This window comes from Melospiza georgiana, chromosome 3 (genome assembly GCF_028018845.1).
Source record: "Melospiza georgiana isolate bMelGeo1 chromosome 3, bMelGeo1.pri, whole genome shotgun sequence".
Classification (NCBI taxonomy): Eukaryota; Metazoa; Chordata; class Aves; order Passeriformes; family Passerellidae; genus Melospiza; species Melospiza georgiana.
The window spans coordinates 44855116-44875573 of record NC_080432.1 but is presented as its reverse complement, the minus strand read 5'-3'; the positions used below and the strand labels follow the sequence as shown (position 1 = coordinate 44875573).

Genomic DNA, 20458 nt, shown 5'->3' with positions numbered 1-20458 from the left:
TTATTTATAGAGGTACATGAGCTAGATAAGATCACAGAATGATGAAATGTTAAGGGAATGGACCTTCAGCTCATCTAGTTCCAACACCCTCTGCTATGGGCAGGGGCACCTCCCACTAGACCAGGCTGCTCAAGGCCTTACCCAACCCTATCCAACACTGCCAGGGTTGGGGCTTCCACAGCCTCTCTGGGCAACCTGTTCCAGTGTCTCACCATGCTCACAGTAAAGAATTTCTTCCTAATACCTAACCTAAATTTCCTTTCTTTCCGTTTGTACCTGACACTCCTTATCCTATCACTACAGTTCCAGATGAAGAGTCCCTCTCTGGCTTCCTGTTGGTAGTGGAAGGTTGCTATAAAACCTTCTCCAAGCTAAAGAGTCCAAACTTTCTCAGCCTGTCTTCTTCGGGAAAGTGCTCAATTTCGTGGCGCTCCTCAGGATCTCTAAGAGTGACATTGTAAACAGTCAGTTTCAGAAGGGGTTATTTTTCCCTGTTGTTCGTGTAAGAAATAAAGCAAATGGACCCCTTTGATGTATCCCGGTGAAAGTGCAATACAATTGTACGCCCGCCTGATTTTGGACTTGGATTTGGATTTAGGCCTCCTGAAACTGGGAACACAGCGCAGGCAGACACCCATAGCCGCATCCCTGTTGGGATGCTGCTCGCCAGCGCCTCAGGGTCCCGGGCGGGGCGGGCTGAGCCCGGCAGCTCCGGCGCCGCCCGCCTCGTCCGTGGCAGCGGCGGCGGAAGCGCGGGGTGACCCCGGCCGGGCCGCGGTCTCCCGGCAACGCGGACGCGGAGCCCATGGAGGCGCTGTCGCTGCCCGCGGCGCTGTCGCTGGTGGCGGGCGGCGGCGCGGGGCTCAGCCCGGAGCTGCGGGCGGCGCTGGGCGCCTCGCTGCCGCTGCTGCAGCGCGACTACCGCTTCGATCGGGTCTGGTTCTGGGGCTGCATCCAGGGCGTGCGCGGCGCCTACTACATCGCCCAGGGGCTGGGCCCCGACCGCGCCGCGCCCCGCAGCCGCCTGTACAGGTGCGGGGGTCGGGACCGGGGAGAGGGGCCGGCCTGGGGCCGTGCGGGTCGGGGGGTGCTGTCCGGATCCGGGGAGGGAGTCTCAGGGAATCCCCTCAGCGGCCTGGCGAGGTTGCCTCGAGCCCTGTTCTTTACCGGGCTCGGCCCTGAGTCGTGCTTGTCGTTGGCAGCTTGAACTGCTTGGACTGGAGCCTCCTGACGCCAGCCACCGAGGAGATGCTTGCACTGGCTGAGGAGGTGAAGGGCCGCTTTCAGGGGGATCCTTCCTTTGAGTACAGCTTGGCTGAGATAAACCCAGAAGCTGCTGCAAGACTGGTTCAGAGTGGTAAGGAGGTAAATACAGCAAAACGTTTTCGAACTCTGTTCACTACATTTGTGCCCCTCACACTGCGCAGGTGGTGGCTTCTCCTCGCTTGTAATGAGCAGCATGAGCGTGTGGTCAGGCAAAGGATACCCAATTTCCTCTTGGGTAGAGCACAGTGCTTATAACCAAGGTTGCTTATAACCAAGTGCTTATAACACCGAGGTTGCAGTTTCAATCACTGTATGGGCTGTTCACCTAAGAGTTGAATTTGATGATCCTTATGGGTCCCTTCCAACTCAGAACATTCTCTAACTCTGGTCTGTAATTCCGTGCTGTCATTGTGTAGCAACAGCTTCTTGACTGAACTCTTACTTTGGTTTTTGCTGGAGTTCAACAGGCCTCAGAAATACTAAATATGCTTCATTATGCACAACTGGTATAGATCGTCACTGCGGTTTCTGAAGTTTTAATAGTAACTGCAGGCAGCATTCTTTATAAATGAATACATAAGTCATAAGTAGGTGAATTGAGAGGGAGGAAAGAACAGATGAAGGGATGGATAGTTAGATGTCTGGTGAGTCTAAACTTTCTGCTCCTAACTGTGTTTTCTGTCCTATGTGATGAAATGTCTTTTGAGGTCCTCTTAGTGCCATGGGACTCCAAGATGATACGTCTATTGTGTCACCTCAAGTTTATTTTCAGAAATGAAAACAAGGAAAGCCCTGCCTTTAAAATTTCCCTATTTTTCTTTAAAGCCTGTGATGAAGGAGGAGGCCCGCCTCATAGCTACCATAGAACAGATAGACAGAGCAGTTGGTATCGTTCCCCGGGGGGCATTTGTGAAGACTCCTCTTGGGTCTGTGCATGAAAACAGACACTTTGAAGGTAAATTCTTGATTGTCTTTATCAGGATCAACTGTACTTTGATCATAAACTAAGATGACTTTCTCTAACTGATGTTTTGATTTCAGTTGGGTTTTTTTTCCCCTTGGATAAGACGAACAGGGAGGAGAAAATCCAATGCCACTAATGTTCAGGTGTATGAAGGTGGGAAAAGAGTCAGTAATAGTTCTGAGTCATTAAACTGAGTAATTTGTCTGTATAAGCTGTAGTTCATTGCAGTGTTTAGCAATTGCAGAAGTAGTGAATTGTCCATTTAGATACAGGATATGACCAAATGGGCACAGAAAGTTGTCCTCAAGTCAGTACCCATTGGTTTATCTGGAGCTGCAGTCAGTATGGTCTCCAATGCATCAGGGAGTGCTGACCCCTGTTTCTGACAAGCCTTCTGTGGAGTCTATTAGAGAAAGATTGTGATTCTGTTCTGGGCTGTGGGCATTAGAGAAACAGTGTTATACTTGATAGCATAATGTGTGTTATCCTGGTTCATTCATGTATGTAGTAATGTTCACCAATGGCTGTTCACAGGTCTGTCTTTGGTGGAGGCAAAAAAGTTAAGTTCCTATTTCCATTTCACTGAGCCGACTAACCTGAAGAATAAAACCCTGCTGGAAAAGGCTGACCTGGACCCATCCACCGACTTTCTAAATTCTCTGGAGCATGATATCCCACAAGGCAAAGGTAGTAAAATCAACAGATGCAATGAGAGGGAGGGCAATAGGGATGTTGAGTAGCCTTGGAAACACAGGGGACTGGTGTGGGTTACTGTAGAGGTGGTATGAGAAGCTTCTGTGACTCTGTAAAGGAACTTTATCCTTTACTAAATATTGTCATTACTTCCAATTTTAAGCAATTCTAAATGCTTAAAATGGAAAGATGTAAGTGTACCAGGGCTGTCACATCCTCTCAACAGGTCTGATCACACTCTGCCTCTGCCATATTCCCTCCTGACTTCTGTAAAGCCTGTGGCAACTGGTGACCCTATTGGGAGAGATAACTCCACGAGTGATAGAGAGAATTTATGTGGTTTGAAGTATTTCACACCTCTTGTTCCACCCAGTATTTCTCTTCTTTATCTAAATGGGCTCTCATTAACACCAAGCTGATATCTCAAAGAGGGTGAATTCAAATGTTCCTTGGATAAACTTTGTTGGAATAGTCTGCACTGTGGCAGAATTATACACCGTGAAAGGAGAAAAAAAACCAGGCATACTGGATTGTATCTTCAATTTACATCTCTGCTGTTCTGCTGGACAACTGCAAATATATTTAAAGTCTCTTCCAGGGATCCCTCTGGCAAGATATTTCTCTAAAGAAATGGGAGCGGCTTGTTATTTGTTTCTGTCTGGCTTTGCTGATTTGCTGCAGTTTTTTGGATTGGACTGAGTGTTTTCATGTCCTCTGTTGAGGGAGATTCTAGGGAAACAATTAAAACTTAGATTTTTTTATTTTATTCCTGTCGAGGTGTAGTAGGATAGGATAGTAGGTGACTGTGTCAGATGGAATTGAGTGGATGGACAGTGAATTGCCAGTGTTGTAAATAGCTTTTGAGATTCTCCCTCCCTCCCTCCCTTCCTCTCTCTTCTTACCCTCTCCTCCCAATCGTCCTTTTGGCAAAAAAAAAGAACTGGGAATGTGAGCTCCTGCCTGAATTCTGAACATTTTTGACAGAGCATAAACTGCTAAAATCTAAACCGCTCTTCAACTTACTGGGAGTGTCCTTATGCAGCCGTTTTCCAGAGATGTAGTCTGGACAGACGGCACATCTTTACATACACTGGCTCATTGAGGTGGCCCTTTTGACTCAAAGCAGAATTGCAAGAGGGATTAGATCCTGGATAGCTCCTAAGAAAATTTTATCTGCAGTTTTGTATGGTAGTTCAGGTTTTGCTACTGTTTGCCTTCCCACTGCTCCCTCCCTCCCTCCCTCCCTTGTGGTAGGGAGACACACCATGTGTTAGACATGAAGATGGTGGCTTTGTTAAAGTCTTCAAATCAAATTAGTCTTGTATTTTACCTGGTAGCAGATAGAAAGTAGGGCTCAACTGTGCCACTGTTGTGATGGTGTTCCTGTGGCAGATTGATGTCTGTGTAAGCATGAACCTTTAGCCCCTTCCTGAGTGGATGTTGCTGTTAGTGTAGATTTCAGTATCCTTGAAAAAGTTGCCTTTGAAAGACTACCCGAGTTAAAGTGCAGCTGAGGCAAGAGAAGATTCTTCATGGTGCCCGTGCAGCTCTGCTTGCTTTGTCCTGAATTGGGGGATAAGGTGAAGGAGGTGAGAGAGCTAAGACAGGAATTGGTTACAGGATCATCAAGGCATGTAGCCTCTCTAATTGCATTCTATCACATGCAGATGGGAGCTCTGACATTAAAGAAAGATCAACCCAGCATCGTTTAACAAGCATTCAGTTTGCCTAAAAGTACTGGTTGCTTGTGAAAATGGGGTGGGGGGAACCAGGACAGACACAGGCTTTCTGCTGATTTTATCAGCATGGCTTAGCCAGATTCGCTCCTGGTTGTGAGATACTCAAACTCTGGTTCTCAGATTACTTTCCTTGAGCTCTGACAGTGCATGTTGGTCCTGACAGAGACGAAAAAGTAGACAGTGCTTTTTCTATTTACTGACATGTTCATAGTCTAGCAAATCCCCTCATTTTGACCTGAAGTTTTTCTTGCCTTTCCTGGTTAGATCCTGTCTTGAACAGTTACTGTCAGAGCAGAAGTAGGAATTCTCAAATTTATTGCGTCTAGAATTGTGACTGAAGCTAGATTCATCTCTTTTCTCAATAAATACATAAGAAGTGATTTGGGAGTAAGCGACATTGGAGTGACGCTCCCAGCCTGCATTGGCTAAATTCCCCTAGCATCTCAAAAGACCTAAAGAACAGAACTGAGAGATTAAGGGCTGATTTTAACCTGTCTAAAAGTAACAACTCTGTTGGAATAGTTTTCTCTATTAATTGGAGACAGCATCTGTGATGGCTGTCAAGGGGGTAACTGTCATAAGATATATGGTGTGTCATTATAGGAGAGCAGAGGTGTCTTACAGAATGGAAAGTTGGAGGCAGAGAGAACATTTTATATGACAGCTGAGAGGTGGGAAGAAAGGAAATTAAAATTGGTTGAATAAAGGCAACAATGGTAAAAGCAGAGTTTAGTGCAAAATTGGAAAACCTGGAGTTTTGTAACAAAACTGTCTGCCATTCTTATCTTTACCAGTGATATGTGGTGTTTGCAGGTTCCAGATTCTGTCTGTGTGTCTATCAGGTTATCTGTGTACTTTAAAAGTTCAGAATATGTTGCTGCTCCTCCTTTAATCATTCTGTCTTTTTTTTTCTTGGTGTCTCAGCTCCCACAGACAAGTGACTGACTTAGCTTTTTTTTTAATGCATATTTAAAAATTATTCTAGAGAAAAGTGGGAAATGAGAACCTTGTCTCAATAGCATGAACATGGAGGGGTTGTGATACAGATCTTCTGTCACCACAGTATCAGATCATGTAATGCTTAATCCTCATCCAAATGGCCAGCTGGCCAGAACGTTGCATGCTGGGATCTGTAGGTTTTGCTGGCCATATGTCTGCATTAAAGATAAGCTTGTTTGCTCTAGTCTAAGCAGACAATCTGCTCAACTTTATGCACAATTAGATGTGGCCTTTCAGCTGCTGGCACATTGCCTGAGCTGTCCTTTCTGCTGCATGGAGTTTGGAACCCTGGACATAGTATTTCAGGAACTAGGGCTGTGGCAGTTTTACATCTGCTTGTAGATAATGGAATGGCAAAGCAAATAGCAATAATTCCTAGCATGCCTACGGCATTTTCACTTGATGACTTAGTGTTGTGAAGATATGAAATAATAGACATATTTAAGGCATCGATAATAATGGGGGAAGTGAAAATGGAGGGGGAAGGTTAATCTCAGTGTGACCCTGGTATCAGATCAAACTGTGCCCCATTCTGCAAGGATAAAGAAAGGGGATGAGTGAAAGCCTGAGGTAGGAGTGTAGAATGGAAAGCTTGGAAGGAAGTGAGACAAGGGATGGAGAATTCAGGTCTTTGGCACTTTCAAACTGCAATTCAGAAAAGCAATAACTTGAGTCTGAGGGTTTGTTACAGATTACTGAATCAGATCACTTTGATATGGAGATAAGGGACACCAACAGAACACTGATAAAAACTGATGTAGGCGGGGAGGTATGTCTAGATAGGAAAAGATATGAGTGGAGATAGGCTTTATATGAGAAGACTTTCTTCAAAAGTCATGACCCCCAGTTAGTGAATAGCTGCTTTTGGCTGAAAACCTACCACAGTTCACTTGTAGATTAAGAGTAGAAATTAGAATAAAAAAGACATATAAAAGGAAATGCAGAAGGTTTGGAATGATTAATGATTGATATAAATTGGAATTTATAATGAATAGAGAATGACAAAGGGAGCCAGAATAACTATAGTAGTCTGTGACAATAGTAAGGCAGATATTTTTTTAAACTATATTGAGAAGAAAAGAAAGCATAGTAAAGGTCCTGGTAACTATCACTAAATGGTGATGGTAAAACGACTGATAAGCATGTGGAAGGGCAGAAGAGCTCGATTTTTTTCTGTTTTCTTTTTGGAAAGAATATGGACTTGTATCAAGCAAAGACAATGAAATACTGTTTCAGACAGTTTTCAGACTGTTTGCTAAGGGAGGGTAGAGTTAAACAACATTTACTGTGGATCAAAAACATTAAAATGGCAGAGTCAGATCAGTTACTTCTGAAATCATTATCTCAGGAGACTTGCGGCATAATAATCTTTAATAAATCCTGGCATTGCAGAATTATTCCCCTAAATTGAATCTTCCTTAGCAGCTGTGATTCAGAATTCAGTGAATGGGTGTTTCTGGGAGAGGTCAGAAAGGGACCAGTGCCAATATTAATATCCTTCAACTTATTTATAAATGATCTAAAAGTAAAGGGTTGGTGGAGAGACAAATAACGACAAGGCAGGATGGATACAGACATCTGGAAAACTGGGCTTACTTAACTACAGTACATTTTGGTGTTCATACCTGCAAAGCCACATGAGGCAAGTAAGGACTGAAAGTCAGAATCTGGGAATTGTATTCTAGAAACTGTGGCTCTGAAAGGAAATCCAGGCACAAGCCACTGAACATCAGCTTCCAGGCTGATCCTGAGACTTAAAAGGGTAACTTGATCTGCAGACACATAAACAAGGGTGTAGCAACTAGGAACAGGGGGGTGACTTTACTTTTGCATATACTGTTAGTGGAATCATAACTGGATTACTGCACATTGAAAAACTGGAAAGAGTCACAAAATTATTCAAGGGCTGGTGAGAGACATAAACAGTTCAATCTGTTTATCTTGAGGAAAAGCCTGTGAGAATGGCTGTGTTACACTGTGTAAATACTCTGTGGAGTTTAAGTATTAGGTACTGAAGATCTATTTATTATAGCAGAGAAAGGCATAGCAGGAATCAGCAGCTAAAAATTATATCCAGAAATGAACAATGAGATACAATTTCTAAGAGTGAAAAGATTACCAGTTAGCAAGGGTAATGGATGAGCCTATGTCTCTTGGTATCTTAACATCACTCTGGATGTCTTCCTGGAAATTGTTTCAGTCAAATGCAAATACACATTGATAGTCCCAGATATGTGTAAGTGACTTCAGTTTAATGGGCAGTGGTTTGTAGGAGTCCAGATTCCTGGTATGCCTGGCCATAAACTTGATGGCAGCCATGGAGGGTGATGTTCAGCTTGGACTTCTTCATTGTCAGTGACAGTAACACAAAGGTGACAATGGGTTCCAAGTGCAAGTCAGCTCATTTCAGCTGCATTGCTTTCTGAACTATGATATGTGAGGGCTCAAAAGAGGGCTGAGGAGATTCCTGACTTACTGCCTGACTTATTGCTGGGAGAGATTTTATAGCATCAGTCTAAATGGGTATACAGTGGCAGGATGAATCAGTGAGTCTTGTCTACTTGCCATTTCAAGATGAAGGTAAGGTAGAAGAAGTGCCTAGACAGAAGATCATTCCAGCTCCTTTACCATTTGACTGTGGAGAAAGTGACAGCCACTTGGATTGTAGCTTTTTCTTCACCCAAAAGTGCAGTAGTTTTGGAGCACTCCTTGTACAGCATTACAGACAAAGAGATTTGTGGCCATTTCTTTAGCTGAAAACTTTGAGCATGAGCTTTTCTGTAAGCTTGCTGAGCAGTGGCCTTGGTTAGAACAGTAACCTCCTGTCATCTGAGGTTCATTAGCACAGTCTTTATCAGTTTAGGAAAAGCTGGTGCCTAATGGGTCCTTGAAGATGGAGGGGCTGCCTTTCTAAGTGGGAGAGAGTTTCTGTGGCTGCTCTCAAGGGCCATTTTGGTAGCCCCATCATGGCTGTCCCAAAAGTCAGGGTGCAGGAAGGAAGAAGGCCAGGAGGCACGACCCTGCTTTATCTCCGTACATTAACACAGCTAATTAACTTGCTTTCGATCCCCCTCCCTCCTCCCTCCTCCCTTCAAGGCGATTAATCCCCTATCAGCCTCGGTCTCCAGCCATTTGAAGAGTCTGTGTCTGCAGAGGTATTTACAGCCCCCAGCCAGCCACCAGAGGCAAGGGCCCTTTATCAGGGCTCTAAGACAAATGGCTGCCTATCTCCCTAGTGGCCTTGCAAAATCCAGCGAAGTGCTACGCTGTGCTGGCCACCTACTTTCACCCAGCCTCCCTTCTCCACTAACATTTCACAGATGTGACCTGAGCCCTCCCCTTTCATTGCTTAACAATAAGCAGCACCTCCCCAGCTCTGTGAAAGCCGAGAGCAAGAGCACTTTACTCCTTAGCCTGCCAAGAGCCACACGGGGACAAGGCTTTTCAAGCTGTCTCACTGAAATCCAAACGAAAAGACTCATAATAAATGAGAGGGCAGTACTTGTTGTTTGCAAGGACAAAAAGAGGTAGCGAAAATGTAGACTGAAATACCTAGCATGGCTCACAGCTATCCTCATTCTTCGCTGGGAGATGTGATCCTTAGGCTTGGTGAATGTGTGAAACTGAGCTACAGAATCCCATGGAGTTACCTGACATTAATACAAGTAGTTTTGACAAACAAGCTTTAAAATACAGTGTTAGAGATTGAGAAGACCAGATGACTGTGCATCAGAACAGTAGGATTTCTGATCTGAAAATCGAACCCAGTAGCTGGCTTAGTGGATTGTTAGTAAAAGCATTGGTACCTGAATGTCCCTGTTCAAACTGAAGTCAGCCATCCCTAGAAAGAATTCCAGCATGACTCTAGCTGCTGCCTTCCAGCAGGGTGCACTATGGTGCCAGCATTGTCGGTGCTGAGCACAGAAAAGGAAACCACGAAAAAGTAAAATGAGAAAGAAAATCACCCAGAGCGGCATCAAATCAAGAAAGAGGTATGTCCTGAGTTTCCAGACTGTGTGTGGCATACTGGCCTCCTGAACTGAAGGTATAGAGAAGATATTCTCTCCCTTTCAAGCTTAGCCAGTTTCAGGAATGGTCACTAAGCTTTTCTATGGCTTTCTCAGCATCCTTAGAGATCACATGCATGTGAATGGACATACACAATATATGTCCCCTACATTCTTCAACAGTAGGGTCACTCTTAAGTTTTACCAGTGATATGTAGAGGCTGTTAGGGGGATTCCTGCAGTGACCCAAGAAAGTTGTCTGGGAGCAAGACAAGATGCTATTCCTCCTACCAGCTGGGGTGCTGCCAGTTCAGGAGTTCAAGATCAGACTGGAACCTCTCATGTGGCAGCATGGTAGGAGGACTCCTGGGCCAGCTAGTATTAGAGCTTCTGACTGGCTGATCATGGTCTGCTTTGATTAGGAGCTGTTTTCCTTGGGCTTTGTGACTATGGATAATAAAGCAGCATATTCACTGCTTTTTGGTCCTGGGTCTGTATCACCTCAGGCTCTTGTTTAGTCAGACCTTGGATGAGTTTATACTGGAACAGGGCTGCCCATCAACTGAAAGCTGTGGTGGAGTCCTTCACCCTTCAGACTGCTGTAGGGAAAGAATGAGGACAGAAGCAGAGTTTTCATAGTAACTTTCCGAGGTTGAAAAGGTTTTTTTTTTCTCCTCAGTGAAAGAAATCATGACCCACCCTGTCTCCATTTAAGCTGCTGGTTCCTCGGACGTGAAAAGGAGATGAACTTCTTGCTAAAATGATGGGAAATGCCGGTAAAGCCTTATAGAACCAGAAGCTGCAGGTTTATCACCACATCAGTCTGCCTTGGCCTAACCTATTCTCTAGGGAATGATGAAAAATTACTTGTGGGGAAAATCCTAGGACAGTTTGTGTGTCACTGAAGTCAGAACGAGGTCAGCTTTTGCTAGGAGGGATCTGTTTCTGAAGGGGCTCCAAGGAGTGGCAGCTCCTGCCTGTGCAGTCATTGGCATTGGTGCCAGCCCTGTGTACAGCTTTGCTTTGCTGTTTGCTGCCCATTTGGCCGCAGTGCTTTTGAAAGGAAGAAACCACATAGCATCATCTTGTTTTACTGTACACAAATGTCATATGGATTGAAAATCTACATGCTGAAGGGATGTGTGGCAGTGTGTAAAGGGAAAAGGACAAGTGACAGTTCATCTTTGGTTATATTTGTAGAGCAGTTATGCTGAGCAGAAATAGCTAGGCTATCACAGGCATTAAAAGATGCTTAGCCTTTAGTGTTCAGAATTAGCACTGCGCTGTGCTATGTGGAAATGCTCAGTGTGACATTTTTCTCAGAAACTGGTAAACTCTTTGGGTAATTTGGTCCAGAATCCGTATCTAGTTTAGTACAAAAACATCAACAGTTTATAATCCATGCCATCTGTTCCTCATCCCAAGCTCTTTTAACTAGGCTTGCTAATTTGATGATGAGGTAAGAATTACAACTGGGGGACTGAGAGGGCTTGTGGACTTGCCCCTCCTGCAGGAAAGCGAACTGGATGTGCTCTAAGCATTTGGTGGGTTTTGAATCCCAGCATCGACTCCTTTGTGTTTTCTCAGAATTCAGAGATCAATGTGAGGTTCTTTGCCCCTAATCCAGCCCCTGTTCATCATTATCACCTCCTCAAAGTGGCCAGTGCTTTGTTACCAGGAGAGGAAAAATCTTACAAGGTGGCCATAATCTCCTCTGAGAGTCAGACAGATATTCTCCCGTGGGTAAGAAAGTGACAGTGACCAAAAGCTCTAGGGGAAGCAGGCTAGAACAAAGCTGCGCATTGCATCCTTTCATCAAACTGTTAATCTTTCTTTCAAAGACATCACATTTGTTTGGTGACAAAAGCCCCAAAGAAGCTGAATTGAGCCTGAAATCCTGTAGCAAGATTTAGAGGAAGCGTCTTTCATTCAGAGCAGGGAGGGGCGAGAGACTCCTTTTTCTTGCCACCAGCCAATGGGCTCAGAGAAACCCACGAAGGTGACGGATTAATGCAGGGGCTCCCCAGGTAGATGCTACGTGACTCCTGGCACGCTCCAAAAACGTTTCCACAGCGACCAGCTGAACAAGAAATATGGAGTGTGATGAGACCCAGCATAACTCGTGCTTTGGAAGGAGCTGATTTGCCACTCTGAAAGATTTCTAAATTTACTACAGAAAACCTAAGATTCAGTGATCTGTACTGTAATTGTCAGAATACAAATAGCATGGATTTTAATCAGTTTTTCCTACTCTTTATAAGTTTTGATTTCATATGGTCTTGCTGTTTCCTCTAGTGCACAGCCCTATTCCAAGTCTTTATTCTAATGCTTTCTGTGCAGTCTATGTCTTTCTCTTAATTAGAATCTTTTTGTTTGGTTTTGTTTTGTTTTATCAGGTGGATTTAGGACTAAAGGGCAAACTAACAGGGCAATAAGGGAGGCTCTAATTTGATGTGTATTACTTCAGTGCTAGCTTTTCCAGTCCTTCCTATTCTCTGGTGCTCATTTATTTCTGTGTATTGTCCCTTCTTTTGTGTTGGCATTGCTGGCTGTGCAGATTCCAGCTGGAAAAATAATGTTATTTCTCTCTAGTATATTTTTCAGCCAGATTATTTTCCCTACCTGACTCACTAAGGAGTAAATAAACACTTTTGTGGTCTCTGTGATGGAAGAATGATGAGGGTGGGGATAAGGGCAGAGGTTGCTTCAGCTGGATTAAGCAGCACTGTTGTCAGATGTCTAAATATCATTTAGGCCTGAATTTCATTTTTACTTGGAGGTGCCTGAATACCGTGTATCTGGGACAGCACTGCAATCCCTGGGTCTTCCTTGTCAGCAGGAAACAGGTTCTTCATGTGTAAATAGAAGGCCTGGGCCTGTTGAAATCACTTCTACTGCACAGGAATCCCCAGTGGAAGAGGATAATGGAGAGGAAAAGCCTCTAGAGTATGACCATTTTGCTTTGAGTTTTGGGCATGGTGATATTTGTGTGTCAAGGACATGGCAGGCATTAGGACCATGCAAGAGCCACTTGGCAGCATCTGACTGTAAGCTGTGCTTTCTTGGCTCTGGAGGCTTTTAAAAATAGTACTGAACCTGCAACCAGTCTGTGTTTTTATTTAATTATTATTAAATAGTTATATGGGGAATTGGAAATATTGACAGCAGTGTTAACATATGGGGTGCAGGTGGTGTGTCAAGCAAATGGAAGAGATTTAGTTTGCAGCCAGTAAGTGGCACGAAGGAGTTTGGGCCCCACACAGGACTGTTTGGATGTGTCCTTATGGCTGGTAGGCTGTGCGTGAAATGTCGGTGTGGCACAATTTATTGAGAGCCAAAGCACGGTGACCTTTGCTTACAGCTACTCGGTTTGCAATTTGTCTTTGTTCCCTACAGACAACAAATTAGAAGTAGGAAGCTCTTCCCCGTGTAGGATTTTCTGTTGGAGGGAAATGGCAGCTAAATCCCACGGGTGTAGTGAGGCTTTGTCAGCTCTAAGTGCCTGGGGTCATGCAGCCAAGCAGCAGCTGCTTTTGCAGAGGGAAAGGGTTATGTTGTCCCTCTCCGGGTGTTAATATTAGTCCTGTGACTCCATACTTCACTCTCACTCAGGACTAACTGCAGCAATAGATGTTGTAACCTGCTCTTGTGGCAGCATAATGTGTTAATGGTAAGTGCAACCATGCTGTGGCTGCTTTTCCCTTGAGACATTTGCTCCTTTGAAGAAGAATTGATAATGTCACTTTTATGACCCTCTGTGAGCTTTTGCAATGTGGAGCCTCTCTATCAGGCTGTCTAGCTCTTAAAGCTGTTTCTTCTCAAGCTTGCACTGAAATGAGGCACTGCTGAATCACCTCCAAAGCAGCAGTGTTATGAGAGGTCATACTGCAAGTGGACCAGTTACAGCAGGAAAGTTCTTCTGCAAACAACCCTCTTGGAAGGATTTTGTTTAAAAGCTCATGTCTCACGCACCTTATTGCTTCTGTGGATTACAAGATTCAGCCCATAGCTGAGGCAGACATGGGGGATGAGACAGGGATTTCTATTGGCGACTGGAAAGGAAGAAGAAGCTGAGAAGGAGGTTGACTTTTGAAATTCAGCCCTGGTGTTCTGGCAGCTGTTGAAGGGCCATAAAAAAGGCAGTGGTTTAACACAGGGTGAGCATCAGGATCTTCAAAGCACTTTCTTGTTTGGGAAAGATGTAAGGAACTCCTCAGAATTCCTGCCTGTGTTTGGAGGGGTGGAGGCTGCAGCCTGATCCAAAGTGGGATAGGAAGCTCCAGATCTTCATCCAGCGGATACTTTTCCCATGCTCTTTCCTCCCACACAGCAGCTCCCTCCCTTCCCTTCTGGAGCAGCAACAGGCAATACTTTCAGCACAGAAAGCCTGTTTGACTTTCTTAAGTTTGCTGGGTGCAGTCTAAATATTAACTTGCTCTTTTAAGAAACGTATTTTGAACTTTGGGAACCTCACCAGAGCAGTGTTACTGGTAGGAATCTCTTGTGTGAGAGCAATGAGCAGTTCCCTGCACCTCAGTGAGCTTTACATGATGTGTGCAGTTAACTCTGCTGCCTGATTTAGAGACAGCACACATGGAGATGCAAGTTAAAATCGGTATTTAAGTCTAGGAAATCCAACCTTAACTTGTTGTCTCCTAGTTTTAGTTGTATTTTCTCCAATGAAAATAATAATATTTTAAAATCTTTTTTTTCTTGACAACTTTTCTAGGAATCTTGGTGTACCTTACAGGCTGATGGTTTGAGCTTCACAGTCTCTCAGTAGGAGACATATTGTCTGACACAGGGACTGCCATGGAATATTCTCAGCCAGTGATGGAAAGGATTTGGACTCAGCAGCCTAATTCTACATTTTTACAGTAATACAGACCTGAAGCTATCTATGTGATGGTTTTACCACAACAACCATCTGTAATAGCACAGAAGTTTAAAAAACAAAAGAGAGAAAAAGAAAAAAAGAGAATGAAAGTAGCATTTAATTTTCATAGTTCTCATTCCTTTTTATATTGCATTATTAAATGCATTTCTAAGACTTTCTCTTAAGGAAGGAAAGGTAGTATATTTATTTTAAGCTATTATTGCATACTGTTCAATAGTTACTTTCTAGAGTGATTTACAACATCAATATTTCAAACTTCAATAAGAAAGGTGGGCCCTCCCAAAAAAAGGTAGGCCCTTCCAATATGCTCAAACAGCATGTTGTTTGAGTATTGTAGTATTGTAAGGTTTGAGCTGTGACAGAAGACAACACAAGTGTCCTGTATCTTTCTGAGAAAACAACTTTCTCCATGTCTCACGAGTTCAAATTTTGTTTTATGCAGCACCTCCTCAAATAGAGCTGATGTGGTGAGGTGTGGGGGAAAATAAGTAATGAGATAACAGGCTCTAATTTTTTTTCCTTTTATGAAAAAAAACTAAAGAACCCAAAGAGGTTCCAGAACTTTAATGTAATCTCTTCTTAGAAGATACACCAGCATTGTGTATCAAATGCGGTTTCTGAATGGGTTTCGTGTATTACACAAGTCCAGTCTGGAAAAGTATATTGAAAAAACACCTTTGATGATTAGAATAGAAAAAGGTCTCTAGGGATCCAGTTAGTAGAAGGTGGAAGATGGCACTGCTGCTACCCTTTGGCTCTGCAGAATAAAGAGCAGCTCTAGGATTAATCATCATTCTGGCTGAAAACAGGATGCCAGTGAAAATGACATTACAGTTCCAGACAGTTTTTTGTAAATTTTTCCTGTTCTCAACCTGTGTTGTGCTGGTCCAGATGGGATTGCCCTTACGTAACCTGCCTGTTTTTGTTCAGGCCCTCACTTCACAGGAAGGCTTATGCAGCTTCAGCAAAACTTTACTGTTCATATTTGTGTAGAACTACATGCAGAATGAAGGGCCAGAGAAGAGCTGGAAAGTATAACAATAATAATTAATATTCCCCAAAGATCTCACATTTATGAAATGACATATTCAAGCTCTTTGAGAATTGGCAGCTTGGACAGATGATAGGGAAATGTAGAAACTGTACATCACAGCCTTCAGAGATGTAGGTGAAAGTGAATGGAGCCATCTTCAATTTTATCTGTACATTTCTGCCAGGTGTGAAGGTGCATGGGAAGTTCCTTTGATCGGCAGAGTTAACTGCTGATGAATACTCTGCTGAGATTGATAAGCCTGTGTGTCACTGGGTAAAAGTTCTGAGGAGATCATGGATCCGTGTACTCTATTGCCCCAGAGCACAGATATGGGCATTTAATTATGTTGAACTTGATTTACTCTACCTCCTCTGTGAATTTATCCAACAAAAAGATGTCTAAACCCAGATACAGTTCCTAAGAGCATTGAAAACCCTGTTTTCCCTCTTACCTTTCCCAGTTGTCATGCTCCAGGCATTTCCTTTTGTTCTGTAAAAATGGTTTGGGGCAGAGGGTTCATCTGTGTAGGTGAACATATATAAGCAAGCTATCACACGTACCCAGGTTGTTAGATGCTTCCAGTATGTTGAGAGGCATTAACAAATTAGATAATCCCTAAAGGTTTTCACCACCCAGCAAGGCAAGGCATAGTCCTATTCTTGACAGACTTGCTTCTCAAAGGACTGGTCCTAAATCACAGACATTTAGAGTTCCTTATTGACTTATCTTTTTGTCAGAGAAACTTTATTAAAAGTTTACAGTGTGTCATCATCCCCTTCCCCAAAAACCAGTGTGTAAAGCTGCAGCAAGTACCAGCAGTATTTGGAAGAAAGACTTGTAGGTCATTTATACAAATTCAAGCTGAAGAACCATGTGCTGGGAGCAATCATTCAGAGGAGAAATTGAGAGTTACTTGTCGCTATTACATTCAGACCTAGTTGCCTGCTACTTGTTGATTAACACTCCTACACATGGTCATGCTACTGTCAGTAGCAAATGCTGGAAACTTTTAGAGACAAAGATGAAGAAACTGAAAGCTTGTCCTTTGACAGCAAATGGCTGCAGTGCTGCAGTCACTGGATGATCTGCCTTGTAGCAGAAGTGTTCCTCATATGGGTTTCCATGCTACCCAAGTGGTGGAATTTCTTAAGAACACACTGATCCCCTCAGTCAGGATTTGTAATCCCAGTGGCTGAACCATAACAGGCATTTTTACTCCAGGTGTGAAAAAATCCAGACCAGTTTGTGTCCATAAGAGTGGCACTGGAGAGACTGGATTGGAGATTGGGGTTGCCTTGTATGTGAAACCGCTGCTTGTGAAGATATTAGCTCATGTTGTATCTAGGACTTGTGTAAAGAATATCACAAGTGGAAGGTGGAAAGATGGCACACACCTGTATTGACTGTCTGATATTAAGTAGTCCTCTGTTTTACTGCAACCCTAGTTGTTTGTCTTTAGTGGAAATGTGGAAGAGAGTGAGTTAGAAGTAAGTTCTCCAAAGCAGAAATCTCCTGACTGCGAATGTCTGTTTTGTACTTCTGTCCAGTCTGTCAGGAAGGAGGTAGGCATTCTTGCTGTTCACTGAGTTCCACATTTGCACATGACTGAAGAGGGTACTTTGAAAGGCAGCACATCAGAGATGACACAGGACTTGCATATTATAGTTTAACAAACGTGGAATTTACTGAAGAAGGAGGCAGAGGAAACAGTGGTGTCCAAGAAACTTTTGAGAAGTACAGAGATAGGAAGTGAAGAGTTAGGTAACAGGTGAGCAGCACAATTCAACACCTGGTTTTACAGGGTTCTGAACTGTATTGTTCCTTTCTAATTCTGTAGCCACCTCATTAACATTTCCCCTCAACTTCCCTCCTTCCCTCAGCTACTGTAGTTTGCCATGAACTGCATGTGAGACAACATCTACTGCCAGAGAGCACACAAGAGCCCGAGGCTGCACGAACGCGGATTGCCCAGCTAGCGGCTGCCAGGCAGGCCTGACAGCCTGTGCTTCCTTGCAGCTGCTGGCAGACCAAAGCTCCAGGAGCTGCAGTCAGCCCTTGGGCCACATCCCAGGGAGACCTGCTGTAGGAACCTGGGGTGTTAAAGCCCTTCAGCCCTTTGCTGGATGTGACTAAAATTGGCCCAGAGTCACGAGTGAGTGGGAGCAGGAGGACACGCAGCTGACAGCAATCACAGAAGCCCTTCCCCAGGCTAACCATGACATGAGTAAGCATGAATCATAGCATAAATTGATGAGCCTAAAATTAATGAGCCTAAAATTATCTACAAAGATGAATACTGCCTAAATAGCTCAACACATTATGTGCTTTCTGCTTATTCTGGAATTGGCAGATTTTGGCTTTGGGTACAGATAGGCTGATTGCTTGACTCTAGGCCAATGGTAGCCTGACAGTTCCAACTACATTTTTTTTTAATTTGGGCCTGCTCCTGTTTTTTTTAGATGGAGATTCAGAAGCACCTTTCTTCCCTACTTTGTAGCCTCTAGGTATTACTGATTTGGTGCTGAAGTTGGTATTTTCTTCTCCTGGCAGCTCCTTGCCCTCCAGCACTGAATCCAAGCTGATTCTTCAGCCCCCTCCCTCTGGCACAATTCCCAAGCTGTCATGTCAGATGCAAAATAAATACTCAGAGGCTCTGAGCTCCTTGTATCCAGAAGAAACTGCATTTTCACACTGGCTCTGAACCTCTTCTGTGGAGCCAAAACAAAATTAATGTGGAAACTAATCCCTTTGCCCCTACCACGCACATCCTCTTCAACGGTGGAGCCAAGAAAGACTGAAGAGAATTAACCTTTTCCATATATTTCTCAGATAGGAAATACCCTACTTTTCATTCTCTCATTTTTTTTTAGTTGCTGCATCAGAGAAACCAGTGTTCCCTGAAGGAGGAAAGCACCTTCTTTCTCTTCCCACTACTAATGCTAGAAGTTTATTTTAAGGACAAATTTAATTCCTATGCAGGATTGCTATAGCTCATCTTGGCTCTCTACAGCTATTAGCTACACCAAGTAGGTGGCAGAGCTTGTTGGAGTAACTGCTGCCCACTCAGATAGAGCCAAGAATAGCTGCAGCCTCTCCTGGGGATCAGCTGTACCAGTCTGGAGCTTGAGGGTCCCTTCCTGTGACGCAGACATCACCACCATAGCCATGGGAATATGCTACGATGTGAACCCAGACAGACATCTGGAAACGAGGGCAGCCTGCAGGGCTGAACTGACAAAAGGAAAACAGAGCATCGACGTTTAAGTTCTCCCCGACTTCCCTCCTTTCAGGTGTCACAAACCCCAGTGCAGCCTTGTGCACTGTTAACAGGTCAGGCAGAACCCATGGCAGCCCTTCTCTCAGCTTAGGTTAACTTGCTGCAGGAGTGCTGCCTCTTCTCTTTTCCAGTGATTCACTTGCACATCTTCTCACACAGGCTCCTGGAGTATCCAGCTGGAGAAGGGGGGCAGTGTGGTGGTGCTGCGGAGCCTGCTGTGGCTGGGACTCACATTCTACCATGTCCCAATGACCAAGCAGTTCGGCTACGTCTACTTTGGCACTGGTGAGAAGAATCTCGATCTGCCCTTCATGCTGTGACTCTTCTGTCTGGGAGAAGGACTCAAGAACTAGAAAATATCTACATTTTATACTTAGGAAATTTTGTTTACTGCTTGTTCTAATAAAAATGTGAAACCTCTGCACTTTGAGCAGGATTCTTCTGTGCCTGGATGCTGGCCCTGATTCTTTTCCTAGGACTTCACTGTATGCAATCCTCCCTGAACTCCAGATGGAATTCAGAGAATCACAGAATACTCTGAGTTGGAAGGGACCCACAAGGCTTGTCGAGTCCGGCTCTTAAGTGAATGGCCCATATGGGGACTGAACACAACCTCGGCATTATTAGCCCCAAGCTCTCCCTGTGATGTGTCACTGCAGATCTTATAGATAGTGACAAGTGGCATTTTCTTCCCTGACAGGCAAGCTCTAGGTCAGAAATCAAACCTAGGCCATCTGTCTGATTACAAAAGCACCTTGCTTACACAAGAACTAATTTGGAAACATGAATGAATACCTGCTGTCATCCATGAATGACAAAAGCAGAGGGAGTCAGGGCAGAATGCTGATGTATACTGTAAGAGATCTGTATTAAACCCTGAACTCTAGAAAGGCATACTGAAGACAGTATTTTGCTTTTCAGATGTTAAGATTTCACCAGAATTAGAGGGGTCTTTCCAGCTCATGTCACTAAACTGTAGAAAAAAAACAGCTGTAGGCATCACCTGGTCTTGAAAAATGTGCTTTTTCAGGTTCATCTCAAGACAGTGGTTTAATCCAGTGCTTTTCTTTTAGCAAAGCTCACTGAGTAGAGCTACCTGGGCTAGAAGACAGAGTAACTTCTGTGTGTATAAGAATAAAGAAAAATATTTTCCTTTCTGAAGGGCTGTAGCTTTCAAAGCTTTATAAAACAGATCCAGTCAGCCAGAGATTTTATCTCAGTATGGTTAATGAAGTCTTGGCTCTGTCTCCCAAAGCAAAAGGTCTTGGCCAGCTCAAGGGGGCTGAATCTAGGGCTTTTATTTCACAAAATAAGGCTAAAAAGAACCATTTAAATCTAATTTGATTTCCTGGATAATACAGGTTTATCCTTACCTTTTGTTCCTGTCCATGCTGATGGTATTAGCAGATGATTCCAATAAAAGCAATACAAGGTTAATTGGCATAGTAGTACATAAAAATTTTGTATTGATTTGTAGCCCCCAGATAAATACCAAAGAAATGGAGCCAAAGCAATAATGACCATGATAAATTTAATGAGCCTTTCATACCAGGCCCATAATTAGCAATGGTGAATAGGTGGAA

The 20458-nt window shown here is 43.8% G+C and overlaps 1 protein-coding gene across 1 annotated transcript; it reads left to right on the top strand.

Annotated features, from left to right (window-relative positions):
• The first annotated feature begins 805 nt into the window (after positions 1 to 805).
• On the top strand, positions 806 to 20423 carry RSPH9 (radial spoke head component 9). The gene is made up of 5 exons (XM_058020847.1): positions 806 to 1032; positions 1203 to 1365; positions 2092 to 2221; positions 2765 to 2917; positions 19035 to 20423. The coding sequence occupies exons 1-5, from the start codon at positions 806 to 808 to the stop codon at positions 19193 to 19195; spliced, it is 834 nt and encodes a 277-aa protein (XP_057876830.1). The 3' UTR covers positions 19196 to 20423.
• The last annotated feature ends 35 nt before the right edge of the window (positions 20424 to 20458 follow it).

What these genes read in the sequence shown, in the direction of transcription:
- RSPH9 (XM_058020847.1), top strand. Translation starts at nt 806, where the DNA reads ATGGAGGCGCTGTCGCTGCCCGCGGCGCTGTCGCTGGTGGCGGGCGGC. An exon ending in CCCCGCAGCCGCCTGTACAG is followed by an intron (nt 1,033 to 1,202) that starts GTGCGGGGGTCG and finishes TGTCGTTGGCAG; the next exon opens with CTTGAACTGCTTGGACTGGA. An exon ending in TGGTTCAGAGTGGTAAGGAG is followed by an intron (nt 1,366 to 2,091) that starts GTAAATACAGCA and finishes TTTTCTTTAAAG; the next exon opens with CCTGTGATGAAGGAGGAGGC.